Below are 17690 nucleotides of genomic sequence, written 5' to 3'. Positions count from 1 at the left end.
AAAAAAAAAAATTAAGGAAATCTTTAAAAAATAAAGATTGTGTTCTAATTAGATTTTTTTTTTTACTAAGGTCTTGTTTAGATGGAGGTATTTTAAAGTAAGGTAATGTAAGGTAAGGTAAGTGAAGTGTATGAAATAACTTATTGTGTTTGGATTGAAGGTAGGGTAAGTGATGATTTAATAATGTAATTATGTTTGGTTTGATGGTAAAGTAAAGTAAGATAAGGTAGGTTATATATAAACTTACTTTTATATCCAAACAATGTCTTATTTTAAAATAAAATATAGAGGGTAATTTTGGAAAAGAAAAATCTAAAGAAAATAAGCCAAATTTCACCTCACCTACCCTCACTTACTATTACATTCAATTACACCTCAAAACAAACAAAATTAGCTATCCTCACTTACCTTCACTTACTTTAAGATACCTCCATCCAAACAAGGCCTAATGGGTAAAGACCTATTTTATGTTATAAATAGTCTCCCATTTTACACAATTGGGAGAAAAATATTGAGAAATATTCCAATTTTTACCTCACAATTGAATCCAATTTTTAGGGTTCTTCAATTTCGTACGCCATAGAAAAAATCCCTAATTCTATTTGTGCTTCTTCTCTCTCGATCTACCTCCATCGTCCCTCATTTTCTCGTCCACTCCCTGTCTTCAGCTCCGGCGCCGATATTTCCAGTTTTGAAGTCCGGAGCTCCATTTGCATCTTCAGTATAGCTGTCAAGCTTTGACACTCCTCTACTACGACCCCCTTCAATAGTTGCGGTCTTAAAGGATCAAGAGCGGACCTTCAATCAACCTATCACGGTTGTTTCCGGTTCATCGCCTCCTTGTCTTCACCATCAAGATTGAACAAAGCACTCAGGTAGAATAAATTATTAGATTTATGCCTCTGTTTTTAAGTTTTAATAGAGAAAGAATAGAGTGAGCTTAGCATCCGTTTCCATTAGATATATGATTTTTATGTCATAGGCAAATGGAAAGCTTAGTTGTAATTGACTTGTGCTTTTTGATTGACAAAAGCTTTTCAAGCTCAGTGTCATTTTTCAATTACGTTTTGTTTCGATTTTGGTTGCGAAATCAAATAAATTTCCCTGCCCTATTATCGAATTTAGGCTTCTTTATGCCTGCGTAGATCTTATTTGCAACTAATAAAATAAATAAATAAAAAGCTGTAAGAGGTATGTGTTAGATTGAAGAATAACAGAGAGAAATAGTAATTGAGATATGTGTAAGAGATATAGTCCTAAAGGGATTATATGAGAAATTAGAATCCTAATCCAAAGACTAGGATAGTGGTAGTGTTTATGCTAGACTCTTTACGGGGACTATATGATAGTCAAGAATTATTATTCAATGTTTGGTATGCGGGATAAGGATAGGATAAAATAATACAGTTTACTACTTTAACCTTATTTAAACTATATAACATTAATTTGAGGGATAAGATGGATTTTTCCATCCTATTAAAATCGCAGGAGCTTATCCCACCTTCCTCTTGGGTATAGGATTTGAGGGATAAGAGGCTTATCCCTTATCTGTCTTACTCTTCTATCTCCCAAACAAACACGGGATAACTTATCTCGTGTTTTTTGTCCCTATCCCACCTCCTATATCCCTTCTAACAAACACCCCGTTAGGAGATAATGTTTGATAATTATCTCAAACACCCCGTCAAGCCAATGGCGAGATGCAAGCTTTAAGCGATCACGAAGAACCTGAAAATGAGCACTTGAAAGAGGCTTGTTTTGTTTAATATATCAGTCACCCGATCCTTGACAAGAAAGTAGTTAGGCATAAATAAAAATGGACCTGAAAGCCTCAGTCTGATGTTAGATTTTAAAAGTTGAGTCTTGCCTTTCTTTAGTGCTAGTCTTTGAGTTTGACTCTGTGCAGTATCCAAAAGGGCTGATGCCTGACTATAATGGGGTTGAGTTTTTGAGGGTTTTGACTGTAAAATCTGAAAACCCTTACTGGGTATTATTTCATGTGATAGAATGGTTGGTTTCTGTGAAGACTGAAATTCATTATTCAAGTTGATCATGATTTCATTTTCTCAAATATTATAGAAGTTATTGATAAGATTTAGCGTAGTAACTTTGAAACAACTTTGGATAACTGACTTGTTTTTTTTTCTCTTCCTCTTTCAATACAATTAGCCACTTACATTTCTGACTATATGTTAACTATGGTACTTTGGAACTTTTGGGCAGTGAAAGAAGTAACAATGAGCATGGAGACTCAGCAAAAAACTAAACCTTCTCAAATTGTTAGATTGGACAAGGCATTTAAACTGGTATATCACTTTCTTTACCTTTACTTTCTAATTCTTACCTATGTTGCGTTTCTGTTTCCGTTTTCATTACCAGTTCCTAGCTATATTTTTTTAGAAATAATGTTTTCTGGTATCCATTTCTGTTTCCATGCAACATAGATTCTTAGATTACTTAAATATGATTTATTTCATTGCTTACCTAAATGATAATAAGAGACCGACTGTTTTTCTAATAAATTCCCATTTCATTTATGTTTGAATATGCTGATTTACAGGCTGAACTGTGGGTTAATAATATGAGTAAAACTGTGGAAGATCAAACAGAAGCAGAACCAGAGGGCCGTCCTGCTAGGTCAGTATAACCATATTTCAATCTCCAGTTTATAGCTATATTTATGCAATCTTAAGCTTGTCATAAGAGTGTCTGCATTTTTTCTAGGCTTGGCCTCGGTGCGAAAGTTGTGCGCCAATCCAAAATTAGTGGATCCTCTAATGATCCTATTGAAAGAAAGTTGCATGCCAAATTGGAAGCCGGAAAAAGAAAGTTGGCAAAAAGTATCGAGGAATCCCTTAAAAATGACGACGACGACGATAGCAGTGAGGAACCAGAAAGCAGAACCAGAGCATTTGTGAAGAAGAGAACGGGTACCCCAATTTCATCCTTACAGGTACACAAGAGAAAGAAGTAGCTTGAACTAATCATGATTAAAATGTAATTACTTACATTTACTGAGTTCTAGATTGTTAACTATCTTGCAGTATAAAATGTCTGTGCTCTTTTAGCATCTGCTTGTCAATGTTGCATATTTGTGAAGTAACTAGCAAATATAACGTCAGTTTTGCCTGGATGGATTAGACTGCTAAATCTCCTAAATCATTTGAATTCTGTAAATTTGTCGAGTAGAAAATATTTATCAGTGTCATTGTTATTAGAATCTTACGATTCTATTCGTACAATTCAAGTTGATTAAGCTCTATTTTGAGCCATATCTATAGGTCAAATCTAAATTATAACAGAATTTTACTGATTCGCGATTCAAATCATATGATTCTATTCGAGCCGGATCTTCATCATCGTTCATCAAAAACTTTAACAACACTAACTACTAAACTCACTCTCCTCTAGTCTCATTGTTATTTATCAAGTTATCAACTCAAACTAATTCCAATCCATCATTATCAAGTTGACAACAAGGCAAAAAAAAATGGAGTCAGAAACTCAAACTTTCTATCTCTACTAGGTTATTAATCAGAGTTCAATTTGTGATTTAGTTTTATTAGGATTGCAATTATATTACACTCATGGCCACTGAACTTTACTCAGTATGGTCGCTGAACTTCAAAATGTAACATAAGAGTTGGAGAAATTACACCCATGACCAATGAATTTTGCCCATTTTCACGGTATGACCATTGAACTTCAAAACGTAACATAAAAGTCAATGAACTTTACACTAAATTACATTCGTGGCCACTATTATTGTTGACCTACCTTTTTGACATTTGACCCCCTTTTCGATAGGTTAACTTCTCTCACTTCCTATTTTACCTCTCCCTTCCTTTTTCTTTCATAGCTTCATCTCTTTCTCTCTTTATATTTTTATTATTTTTATTCTCTCTCTTCTATTCTAAAAAAATATCAAGAACAACTGGGTAGAGAATTCTGCGGCTTGTCCGACGGAGAGATTGTAAAACTCGCTGTCGGTAGAGTCAGAGTTAGAGTCGAGAGAGGAGAGGAGAGCGTCGAGGTTTATTTTGCAGATGTTGTTGAATATGTAATTTCCTCTGTCGTTAAAACACCATTGATGTGCTTCGTCCGAACAAAAATTTGCACTCTATTCCTACAATTAAGATTTCATTCGTCCATGTAATCATAACCACAACCACTAGTACTTCTATTTTAGTTGCACACCTGTCGAGATGTTTTTGTTGCTCAGCTCCAACAATTGATTGCTGATGTTTTCACTATTCAATACGCATGATCAACATATTGAATATGAAAACAACAGTAGTACATGATTGGAGCTGAGCAACGAAAGCATATTAACAGGTATGCAACTGCAATTTTGCCTTACTAGTGATTGTGGTTGTGACTACATGGACGAATGAAATCTTAATTGTGGGAATAGAGTGCAAACTTTCGCCTGGACGGAGTACATTAATGGTGTTTTAACGGACACAGGAAATTACATATTCAACATCTACAAAATAAACCTCGATGCTCTCTTTTCCTCTATCGACTCTGATTCAGACTCCTTCACCGGCTGCGGGTTTTACAATCTCATTGTCGGACAAGCCGCATGATTCTCTACCCAATTGTTCTTTATATTTATTTAGCAGAGAGAAAAAAACATAGAGAGATGAAGCTCTGAAGGAACGAGGGTAAAATAGGGAGAGTAAAAAAGGCGGGTCAACTGTAATAGTGACCATGTATGTAATTTATTTAGTGGCTTTTATGTTACATTTTGAAGTTCAGTGGTCATAACATGAAAACAGACAAAGTTCAGTGGTGATGTGTGTAATTTACTCCATAAAAAGTCAGTGCATTATCTTGAGCATTTGCATTGTGGAAGTTTGATAATTTTAAAATTTAGTTAGCTAACATGACATTTGTTTTTAACCCCGATGGTTTTCGGATTTTAGGACTGTAATCGATCATTAATTTTGTTCATGAATTGCTCATTAATTATTGTTTATTTGAAATTTCTTTAACACAAAACTAAAGATAAAAAAAAAAAATTACGTAGTCTTACATTTCCACCTTTATAGAAGTATTATTATTAAAAAAATAATCGAACCAACAAGCCCTTTCATGAACATTATAATCGTGCTTGTTCATAAAACATTGTTGATATGCTTCGTTCGGACGAAAATTTGTACTCTATTCCTACAATTAAGATTTCATTCATACATGTAATCATAACCACTAGTACTTTTGCCAGTAAGGCAAAATTGCATTTGCATACTTGTCAAGATGTTTTCGTTGCTCAGCTCCAACAATGTACGGATGCTATTTTCACTACTCGATACGTTGATCATGTAGTATGTTTTAGCAATACGATTGCTGAAACACACTATATGATCAACTTTTGAATAGTGAAAACAGCAACAGTACATTGTTGGAGCTGAGCAACGAAAGCATATGTGATGCAACTGCAATTCTGCCTTATTAGCGAAAGTATAATGGTTTTGGTCGTGATTACATGGAGGAATGAAATCTGAATTGCAGGAATAGAGTGCAAATTTTTACCCGGACGAAGCACGTCAATGGTGTTTTGGAGATAGAGGAAATTACATCATCTATAAAATAAACCTCGGTGCTCTCCTCTCTGGACTCCGATTTGGACTCCTCCATCGGTAAGGGGTTTTACAATCTTTCTGTCAGACAAGCTCCGAAATTCTATAGCCAATTGTTCTTTTTATCTTTTTTAGCAGAGAAGAGAGAGAGAAAACATAGAGATAAAACTGTGAAAGAAGAAGGGGTAAAATAGGGGGATAGATAAGTTAACCAGTTGCAGAGAAGTAAAATAGGTGAATCAACGGTTATACTGCTAAATTTCGTAAACTATTTGAATTCTGTAATTTCTCAAAAACCCTCACAGATTCAAAAACGAAGCACAAATCAACAAAATAAAACCGTAAATCGTACCATTTTTGCTTTCCCTTTACCGCCCCTGTCACGATCCATGGTTTGGTTGAGAAATTAGTCCGGATTTGATCCAATAGAGTTTAGGGTGTTCGAGAGGTTTTGGGATTTTTGAAAATTGTCCAAAGGGTATTTCCGTCTGTTCACGGGGCTAGAGGTAGGAAATGGTGGCTTGGTTTAGTAATTCACTCACTAAATTTATCATGTAGAAAATATGTATCCATTGCAGTATCTTTAGCATTTGCATAGTGGAAGTTTGATAATTTTAGAAGGTAGTTAGGCTCTATTCTTTTTTATTGAAAAAAACTTAACTGAATTCTACTGAAATAATAATATAATTCTTTAAAAATAGGAATAATTAAAATAAAAGGCGTATAAAAATAATAATAGTTCTAATAATTATAATAAGTTACTGAATTGAATGCTATTGAACTGATTGATACTGAAATTAAGTAACAAAGAAAATGACCTTAGCTAACATGACATTTGTTTGATGGTTCTCGTATTTTAGGGCTGTAATCGTTCTGAGTCGAGCCGATCTTTGGTTAGTTCATGTTCGGCTTGTCAGAAAATTGGCGAGCTCAAGTTTTCACGAGCTGCTCATTTATTTGTTCAGAAGCAGCTCGTTAATTTTGTTCATAAACTTTACTTGTGAATTGTTCATTTGAAATTTCTTTAACACAAGACTACGTAGTTTTATATTTCTCCCTTATAAAAATACTACGTATTATTTTTAAAAAAAATTCGAACCAACAAGTATTTTCATGAACATTATAATCGAGCCGTTTGATAAGCTTGTTCATGAACATATAATCGAATTTGCTCGTGAGCTTTTGATTTAGAGTTTAGTGCTCATGAGCAGCTTGACTCGTTTACACCCTATCAGATTTGATGTCGATATAAAAACCATGTTTGCTACTTGTGCCTCTATATATACATCGTAGAGCTTGTTTGTTACTTTAACTTTCATCTTATTGAAATTTTGAAGCACATGTAATGGGAGTACCCGACTAGGCTTAATACATCAAAACTCCCCCAATTTGTCAAAAAGCTTGGTTGGCTTTCTGAACTTACATGATGTCTTGTTAGCCCCTTCAACTTGCTTAAAATAATCTATTGACCATCTGAATTTGTTTAAAGTGACATATTCACCCCCATAGTAATTAAAGGTGCGCCTCGGCTAAGGCTCCAGCCTTAACGCCTCTAGAGCCCAAAGGCTGGCACGGTCAGTCAGGCGCGTGCCTTGGTGCGCCTTAAGCCAGGCGCAAGGCGCGCACCATGGCACGCCTCAACTACCTTAGGGTTGAGGGTATTTAGGGTTTTGAGGGTATTTTAGGGTTAGGGTATTTTAGGGTTTTTTAAGTTCAAAAAATAAAAGAAAAGCCGGGATAGGCAAAGATCGACAGTTTTTACTCCACATATCGTAACAGTTAACTAATGCCTTAGTAGTTAACTAGAACTTAACTCATGCATTTTATGGTTTTATTGTTGTTATTTGACTATTTGTGATTATCTGTGACTAGTATTATGAATTTATGATATTTTTTTTGTGTGTGCGCCTCGAGTCGCTCGGGCGCGCGCCTTAAGTTGCGCCTTGCGCCAAGGCTCCAGGACCCCCCTTGCACCTTAGTGTGCCTTGCGCCTTTAATAACTATGTTCACCCCCTTAACTTGTTTAAAGTGATATAAATTGCAATTTGTTTAAATCTGTAAAAAAATTCAAAACTTAAAAACTAAAGGCCTAATTCGTGATTCTAAGTCTTTAAATCAAATTAACTTTCTGTTTTGTACATCTTTATGACGTTTTTATACATTTAAGGACTTAATCGTGACACTTTAAATAAGTTTAGGGGTTAATGAGATATCATGAAAGTTCAGGATGCTAATCAAGCTTTTTGGACAAGTTCACGGCTGATGTATTAAGCTGCCCGACTATGAAAACAGTCATAAAAATTGGAAAAATTTGTAGCATAACATTATTGAAGGCACCATAGGAGCTGATCTATTCATTATGGACAGGGTTGTAATCAAGCCAAGACGAGTCGAGCTTTGACCTGCTCAAGCTCGGCTCGCTATAAAATTAACGAGCTCGAGCCCGAGTCGAGCTTGCTATAAAATTAATGAGCCCGAGCTGAGCTTTGGCTTGCTCAACGAGCTCGAGCCGAGTTTCGAGATTGTTTCGAGTCCAAAATCCTCTTTAGACTTGGTTCATTAAGAAAAGGGAAAAATACAAAAATAAACCTTATGGTTACATCTATTTTCGATCAACACCCATGTGATTTAAAAGTTTGCAAAATGGTACATTGAGGTTCATTTCGTTAGCAAACACATACCGGTGTTAAAAGTCAAAGGGAAAAGAGTTAATTTGGTCCTTATCTTTATTTATTTTATAAATTAGTCTCCCTTATTATTTAATTATATCACAATCAAACCCCAAAATAAAAAATAAAAATCAAATACACCATTTTCCCCATCTCTTTATAATTTTTTATTTTTCTTTCTTCTTTCTCTCCCTCCCCTTTGTTAATTTATCTCTCTAAAATCAATTGAATTTCAATTTCTTTCTAAATCTAACAAAGAGGAGAAATTAAATGTTGTTTGGTGAACGGGTAGTGCTAAAGTCTCCACAGTTCGAGAATCGGACATTTTAAATCATGATAAAATATCTCTATAATCTACCCATCTTTTAGAACCTGCAATCCTGACACATCTTTTAGAACCTAAATTTTGTCCGATTCTCGAACTGTGGAGACTTTAGCACTACTAGTTCACCAAACAACATTTAATTTTCCCTCTTTGTTAGATTTAGAAAGAGATGGAAATTCAATTGATTTTAGAGAGATAAATTAACAAAGAGGAGAGAGAGAAAGAAAAATAAAAAATAAAAGAGAGATGGTGTATTTTATTTTTATTTTTTATTTTGGGGTTTGTTTGTGATAATTAGATAATAAGGGAGGTTAATTTATAAAATAAATATAAGGATCAAATTAACTCTTTTCCCTTTGAATTTTAACACCGTTAGTCAATTTGGTATGTGTTTGCTAATGGAATGAACCTCAATGTACCATTTTACAAACTTTTAAACCATATGGGTGTTGATCGAAAACAGGTGTAACCACAAGGTTTATTGTTGTACTTTTCCCTTAAGAAAATTATCTAACCATGAATTGTTTCTGAGTAAATCGTTAATTATATTTGTGAAGTTTGCTCGCAAATAACTCTTTAATTGTGTACATAAAGAAGTTCAGATTCGTGAATAAATAAACAAGATGCTTACAAATAGTTTGTCTATTACTCATTTATTATGTTTGTGAACGAACTCATCTAATAACAAATGAAATGATATTAAGTTTAGATATTTGTGAACTAAAACAAAACTAAAATTTGTTTATAAATGTTCTAATCGAGCTTAGGGATGGCAACATGTAGTGTACCTGCGAGTACCCGGCACTACCCGTACCCTGTATAAAAGGGTATGAGACGGGTATGAGATCAAAACCATTACCCGTTAGGGTAATGGGACGAGTATGGGAATACCTCATAGGGTACTCGTTACCCGTCATAATTTTTTTTTATATTAATAAATATCATTGTTTTTTATATGTAAGACGTGAGATTTGAACCCAATTTTTTATTTTTCAATAATTGAGTGATACCACTAAGCTATTTTATTCTTATTAATTAATGCTCAATTTGTTTAATTTTCAGATAGATGATTTATCAAATTTATAGTTTGTTAAATTTGTAATATTTTTTATTTTATTTATTGATTCTTAACGGGTAAGGGTACGTGCGGGTACCCGCGAATTAAATGGGACGGGTACGGATAATTAAAAAATAAAAGGGTAAGGGTTTGGGAATGACATTATCTGCGGGTACCCTACCCGTTGCCATCCCTAATCGTGCCTGCTCGCGAGCTTTGACCTGTTCAAGGTCGACTCGTTTATGAACCGAGCCAGTAAATCGTCCTCACGAGTAGTTCGTTTACAAATCGAGCCGAGCTTTTATCAAGCCGGCTACCGAGCCGCTTATGAGCGACTTGGCTCATTTACAGCCCTAATTATGGATACTTTAGGCTGCAGTTATATGATAACTTTATTGCAGTTATATGATAACTTTATTGGGGCACTCATTTCACATGTCTGTCTGTCTGCATTTTGGTTATATGCAATTTGAGGGTAAATTACACTTATGCCCACTGAACTTTACTTATTTCAAAACATAACATAAAAATCAGGTAAGTTATATCCATGACTATTGAACTTTACCCATCTTCATGGTATGATCACTGAACTTTACACTAAATTACATCCATTGTCATTATTATCATTGACTCATCTTTTTGACATTCGACTCCTTCTTCAACGGATTAACTTCTCTCTCTCCCTATTTTACCCTTACATTCCTTCTTTCGCAACTTCATCTCTTTCTCTCTATATATTTTTGGCTTAATAGATACCCAACCCCCTAAACTTGTAACTTTTTTTCACCTGGCCCCCTCAACTTAGGGGACAACCTCTCAACCCCCTCAACTTTCCAAAAACATCACATACAACCTCTTACACCCTTATGTTCAGTCAAAATATTGACCCGTATAGAAAATGCGCTTGACTGTTGACTACACCAATGCCACGTGTCATTTTTTTTATTAAATTTTTCCAAGTGATTATTGTATGCGAGGTGTTGTCGCTGTTTGTCGTCGCAGCGAGGTGCTGAGGTTGGCGATAGTGGTCGTCGAGGTGAAATCACTTGGAAAAATTTAATAAAAAAGTGATACGTGGTATTGGTGTGGTCAATAGTCAAGCGCGTTTTCTATATGGGTCAATATTTTGACCGAACATAGGGGTGTAAAGGGCTGTATGTAATCTTTTTGGAGAGTTGAGGGGGTTGAGAGGTTGTCCCCTAAGTTGAAGGGGCCAGGTGAAAAAAAAGTTACAAGTTTAGGGGGTTGGGTGCCTATTAAGCTTGTATTTTTCTCTCACTTCTAAAAAAATATAAAGAACAATTGTGTAGAGAATTTCGAGACTTGTTCGATGGAGAGATTGTAAAACCTGCGTGGAAGAGTCCGAATCAGAGTCGAGAGGGGAGAAGTGTGTCGAGTTTTGTTTTGTAGATGATGGATGTGTAATTTCCTTTGCCGTTAAAATATCATTGATGTGCTTCGCCCGGGCAAAAATTTGCACTCTATTCCTGCAATTGAGATTTCATTTCTCCATGTAATCACAACCACAACCGCTAGTACTTTCACTGGTAAGGCAAAATTGCAATTGCATATCTATATTGAATAGTGAAAACAACAACAGTACATTGTCCGAGATGAGTACTAAAAACATCTTGATAAATATGCAACTGCAATTTTGCCTTACCAGTGGTTGTGGTTGTGATTACATAGAGGAATGAAATCTCAATTGCAAGAACAGTTTCAAATATTTGTCTGGAAGAAGCACCCAATGGTATTTTAACGACATTACAAATTGCAAGTCCAACATCTACAAAACAAACCTCGACACGCTCCTCTCCTCCCATGACTAGGTTTCCTCCATAAACGGCGTGTTTTACAATCTCTCCATCAGACAAACCTCAGAATTCTCCGAGATGAGTACTGAAAACATCTCGATAGATATGCAACTGCAATTTTGCCTTACCAGTGGTTGTGGTTGTGATTACATAGAGGAATGAAATCTCAATTGCAAGAACAGTTTCAAATATTTGTCTGGAAGAAGCACCCAATGGTATTTTAACGACATTACAAATTGCAAGTCCAACATCTACAAAACAAACCTTGACACGCTCCTCTCCTCCCATGACTAGGTTTCCTCCATAAACGGCGTGTTTTACAATCTCTCCATCAGACAAACCTCAGAATTCTCCGAGATGAGTACTGAAAACATCTCGATAGATATGCAACTGCAATTTTGCCTTACCAGTGGTTGTGGTTGTGATTACATAGAGGAATGAAATCTCAATTGCAAGAATAGTTTCAAATTTTCGTCCGGATGAAGCACATCAATGGTATTTTAATTACAATATAAATTACACACCCAACATCTACAAAACAAACTCTAACACGCTCCTCTCCTCCCTTGACTCGGATTCCTCCACAAATGGCGGGTTTTACAATCTCTCCATCAGACAAGCCTCATAATTCTCTACCCAATTGTTTTTTTTATATTTATTTAGCTGAGATAAAATTCTGAAAGAAGAAGAAATACAGAGTAGTTAACCTGTTGAAGAGGGAGTTGAAAAGTGGGTCAACGGTCATTGCGACCATGAATGTAATTTATTTAGTAGCTTTTATGTAGTTACGTTTTGAAGTTCTATGGTCATACCGTAAAAATGGACAAATTTTATTGGCCATTGGTGTAATTTTCCAATAAAATTCGCTCAATTTTAAACTTTCTAACACTATTTCCATTAAATTTCATTAAACGCATCAAAATGACCGTTTATGACACCAAAATAAAAAAATTCAAGAATGAATTATATTCTAAGCAATTTTAATCCTTCGATTTTTTCGTTTTGAGGTCATTTAATTGTTGTTTGGTTAGGAGAGTGAAAGAAAAGTTCAGAAATGGTAATTTTGGAAAATAAAAAATGCGTTGCATGGTAATTCTGGTCCTCGCCGTTACCAAATCGCAAAAACTTCCATTGGCACAATCAGTTTGCTGATGTGGCAAGAAATATATTCGTACAAAGTTTATTTCTCATTTTTAACATGTCAAATATTAGAAATAAAAAAATTTATATTTAATTATTTCCTCTCATTCTCTATCTTTTTTTACTTTTTTTCCCTCTTCTATTCTTCTTCTTACAAAGAAGATTGCCACCTTATCACGTCAGTAAATCGATATTGTCAATCCAAAAAGGGTATTGCTATTTACCGTTCCCAAATTACTTATCACCGCATTCATTGGACAATTTTGCCCTTGGCATATTTTTTTTTTTAAATTTGGGAATTTTTTTTTTGAGAGAAAATTCAAAATTTAGCTTAAACGGATGCGGCATACTGTTCGATCCATGGCGGGAGCGGATGCCGCATCCGTTCCCGCCATGGGTCGGGTGGTATGCCGCATCCGTTTAGGCCAAATTTTGAAATATGTAAAATCGTAAATATGTGACGAAAATGAAAAATTCTCCTATTTTTTGTGACGAAAAATGCAAAATTGTCATGAAAAATATGTATTATTTTCATGAGTTCTTTGATAAAAAGATATAAATCTTAATGTTTCTGACTCGTAATCATCCATTTTCGGGGTTCGAATTGTCACACATCAATTGTTTTCATAATTTTAATTATTGTTGTTCGGGTTTATAATTATAATTATTGTTTTATAATTTGGGGGCGGTATTCAATAGTTGACATCCAACAATCATCATTTTGCTAATGGCGAGGAGCATAGCCCAAAGGTCTAATACACAAATAACCCCCTGAACTTGTCCAAATATTGCAACTGCCCCCCTCAACTTTCAATTGTAACAACTTACCCCTCAAACTTGTCCAATTGTAAAATATAACCCCTCAAACTTGTCCAATTATAAAACATAACCCCAAATTGGGATTTTTTTACCCCGTACTTGAAGCAACTGTAAAAATGTTTCCTCGAATTCGTATCACGCTATGAAATTTTCAATGGAGCTATTTCTTTACATAAACACATTTTCACCCACATAATATCCCAAAACTTTGAATCAAGAAATCACTAAAAAACGAATAGTAATAACAAAAAGAAGAAGAAGAAGTTGAAGAATTGAGGATTTGGTTACTTAAATACTAATTTTTTGGGGTCTAAAGATATGATTATCACATTCCACGAGCGTTTGCAGCTTTTGTATTTCACATGTTTCTTCAATTGTAGTCCGTGTCAGCAATTTGGGGTTCTGTTTTACAATTGAACAAGTTTGAGGGGTTATGTTTTACAATTGGACAAGTTTGAGGGTAAGTTGTTACAATTGAAAGTTGGAGGGGAAAGTTGCAATATTTGAACAAGTTCAGGGGGTTATTTGTGTATTAGGCCTAGCCCAAATTACCACGCGAACTTAATTGTAAAAATATAAAACCACATGATTTTTTTTTTTAAAAAGTATTCTTTTATTTCACTAACAGTTAAACAAGTAGGAGCAACAATAATAATAGTTGATAAGCTGAAGTATACAAATTTTTTTGGCTTAATACATCATTTTCCTCCTGAATTTATCCAAAATGGTTGATTGTCCCCCTGGACTTTCAAAGTGTCTCGATAGTCCCTTGAACTTACATAAAATGTTCAGTTAGCCCCCTGAACTTGCATAAAATGTAATCAATTAATCATTCGGTTGTAAGAAAGTAAGTTAAATGCGGAAAATATGTTGCACGCATCTTAAAAAAGTAAAACGACCAAGATTAGGGTATGCGATTATAATATTAGAGAAGAAAATATTTTATAGTTGAATAAGTAAGAAATTCTTTTTTAACATGTTTTAATCTATTGTGTGAAGTATGTAATAACATTCTAAGGCATGTGTAACATATCTTCCGCATTTGACTTATTTTTTCACAACCGAATGATTAATTGATTACATTTTACGCAAGTTCAGAGGACTAACCGAACATTTTATGCAAGTTCAGGAGACTATCGAGACACTTTGAAAGTTCAGAGAACCAATCAACTATTTTGGACAAGTTCAGGGAGCAAATGATGTATTAAGCCAATTTTTTTTATATAAAAAGCCATATATCATTTCATTCAAGAAACAGAACAAATACGTCAAGAAGATTAGAAGGAAAAAAGCTCCACATCCATACAAGCAGAAAAAAAGACTATAAATAGCATTAACAACCATAAAAGATACAAATAAAAAAAACAAAATCTAAATGATATCTTTCTCAAAAATTGAATTCCGTTGAAAAACCATTACAATCCATTTTTCATCATGTAAGCTTTTTCGGGCATTTAGATCTAAATATTTTCTTTGTTTGCAACCACGCGGATCTATAGATCTACGGACAAGATAAAATTTTTCCACTATTGCTAAGACCGAAAAAAGTATAAACGAAATAAGTATGTCTAATAGATGTAGATCTAACGGAAAAAGCACTTCGATAAAGAATATAGATTTTCAAACTAACAAAATTAACGTAAAAAAGAAAATATATTGAAAGTAAAAAAGAAAATGTATTTTTTTTTTATAGAAACACTTATATCTTTAATAGATGAACAAGCAAATACAACAAGAAAAACACAAGGAATGAAACCTTACAAGAATCATAAAGGCACTAAAACGACTACAAAGGGCAAAAATAACTATAAAAGACATTAAAAACATAAAAGAACAAGAAAATATATACTTCTCGTAATTTCAAATCCATAAAAAAGCATCTGCAAACCATTCATCATCATTTAAGCCGATCTGAACATTCGGATGAAAAAAAAAATGTATTGAAACTATTAAAAGTAGTATAATTTAAAGGGTTAATTACAAATAACTACTTTGTGGTTTGGCCGATTTGCGATGTGCTACCTGTGGTTGTTTTTTTGCAAACACAACCCTGTGGTTGTCACCATTAGACAAATAAAGGAGATGGTCGGAATTCTGTTAAAAAGCTGACGTGGCACATGAGCATTTCTTCCTCTCTTCTTTTTTATTTAAATCCTAAAATTTACAGAATTTTGGAAATTCCATAATTCTGGAATTTCCAAAATTAAAATCTATAATTACAAAAAAAAATGAAGAAGAAGAAGAAACATGGAAGAAGAAGAAGAAGAAATGGGGAAGAAGAAGAAGAGAAAGGAAGAAGAAGAAGAAGAAGACAAAGAATGAGAAGTGGGCATGGTGAAATCGATAAAGAAGAAGAAGAAGAAGAAGAAGAAGAAGAAGAAGAAGAAGAAGAAGAAGAAGAAGAAGAGAGAGAGAGAAGTCAACCAAAAAGTAAAAAAAGGTCAAAAATATTTGTTTCCAAAAGGGAGAGAGAGAAAAGTCAACCACAAAGTCAAAAAAAGGTCAAAAATATTTGTTTCCGAAAGTGCCCCTATGATTTAACAGTCAATCTACCGTTTCCTTGATTTTGTTAACGGTGACAACCACAAAATTGTGTTTGCAAAAAAAATACCACAGGTACCACATCGCAAATCGGCCAAACCATAGGGTAGTTATTTGTAATTAAACCTAATTTAAATTTATCAAGCTATTCTCTTTATCACTTAATTATATCCATAGTCATCCAACTATAAGAAATAAAACAAAATTATAATAGTATTTTAATGGCCTAATAAATCAGTAACTCCTGAACTTATCCATAAAGTAGATTGGTTTTCTGAACTTTGTTAGCGTCTCACTATCTCTCTAAATTTACTTGTTTCGTATCACCAGCTCTTTAAAATTGTCAATAAAAAAATAGATTAGCTCCATAAACTTTGTAAGTGTCTCACCAGCTCCCTAAATTTGCTTATTTCGTAACAACTAAATAGAAAAAATTATTAAACCTAAATTCTAAAAATATATTTTCATCTATTCGAGATGTAACTTTTTCTCTTCTCCTACCTTTCAACCTATTATAGGAGTTAGTGTTGCAGGTTTGAGAGATCGAATGGATAAAGATCGAAAGTTACTATTATGGTTTTTATATTTAGCTGTTACGGAATAAGCAAGTTTAGAAAGCTGGTGAGACACTTGCGAAGTTCAGAGAGCTAATCTATTTTTATGGACAAGTTTAGGGAGTTGATGATATGAAATAAGCAAATTTAGGGAGCTGGTGAGACACTAATAAAGTTCAAGGGGCCAATCTACTTTTATGAACAAGTTTAGGAAGTCGGTAATGTATTAGGCCTATTTTAATTCTTAATGAGATACGTATCTATCATCGTTTAACTTTTGTTTCCTTTCGGTTTTGGGTATAATGCTTCTATTATCCTCAAAATTAGGAGTGAGCGACTCTCGATAACCAAATCGAAATATAAGGAACCAACTCAAATAGAATTAGTAAGTGAAGATTATTAGACTGGAAAATTTTCGATTCGGTTCGATTATTAATCGAATAATAAAAAATATATAATTTTTTAAATTTAAATGTTTTATAAATTTCTATACAAAAAGATATATTTATTTATAAAAATAATAATTATATTTCTTATAAATTTAAATTTCATTTTGAACATTGATTTGACATTTCAAAATCAAATATACTTGTATATACATTTCGGTTTATTAAATAGAAAACAAGATTATAATTTTTTTTATTTATATATAAACTTTGGTTCCATTTCGATTAAACCAATATTTTTTTTATAAAATAACCGAATATCAAATTAAATCCAATCAAACTAGAAAGTAGAAATAACCGAATCAAACTAAAATTTTGGTTCGATTATCAATTTTTTTCTCATCCCTACTCAAAATATGCATAATGGATAAATTGTGCCTAGAGAAAACCCAAGGGCCCAAATCCCATCAGGAAGAGTGAATTGACATGTAATATAATACTCTGTTTGTTTATAAATAAAAAAATAATATTGTGTAAGATAATACTGAAAAATGGAAAAAATAATAAAAAATTTAGTAAAATTTCAAAAGATATATATATTTTTTTAATGGTAAAACAATTTTTTATGGAGGGGAAGTTGTAACTATGGAGACAAACTTTAGAATCTAGAGGCTTTAAGTTGAGCCGAAGTAAGACGGAATATTTGGAGTGTAAGTTTAGCGGCGATAGGAGTAAGGAGGCAAAGACAATCACCCTAGATGGGATAGTTGTTCAGGCATCGGATTGCTTCCGGTATTTAAGAT

General features: G+C 33.7%; 1 protein-coding gene across 1 annotated transcript; it reads left to right on the top strand.

Annotated features, from left to right (window-relative positions):
• The first annotated feature begins 511 nt into the window (after positions 1-511).
• On the top strand, positions 512-3220 carry LOC136223212 (uncharacterized). The gene is made up of 4 exons (XM_066011098.1): positions 512-875; positions 2224-2306; positions 2561-2637; positions 2725-3220. Exons 2-4 carry the CDS (start codon positions 2238-2240, stop codon positions 2972-2974), a joined length of 396 nt encoding a protein of 131 aa, XP_065867170.1. The 5' UTR covers positions 512-875; positions 2224-2237; the 3' UTR covers positions 2975-3220.
• Positions 3221-17690: the final 14470 nt, after the last annotated feature.

Source organism: Euphorbia lathyris, chromosome 3 (genome assembly GCF_963576675.1).
Source record: "Euphorbia lathyris chromosome 3, ddEupLath1.1, whole genome shotgun sequence".
Taxonomy (NCBI): Eukaryota; Viridiplantae; Streptophyta; class Magnoliopsida; order Malpighiales; family Euphorbiaceae; genus Euphorbia; species Euphorbia lathyris.
The sequence above is the reverse complement of the archived record's forward strand: the minus strand, read 5'-3'. Positions and strand labels throughout refer to the sequence as shown.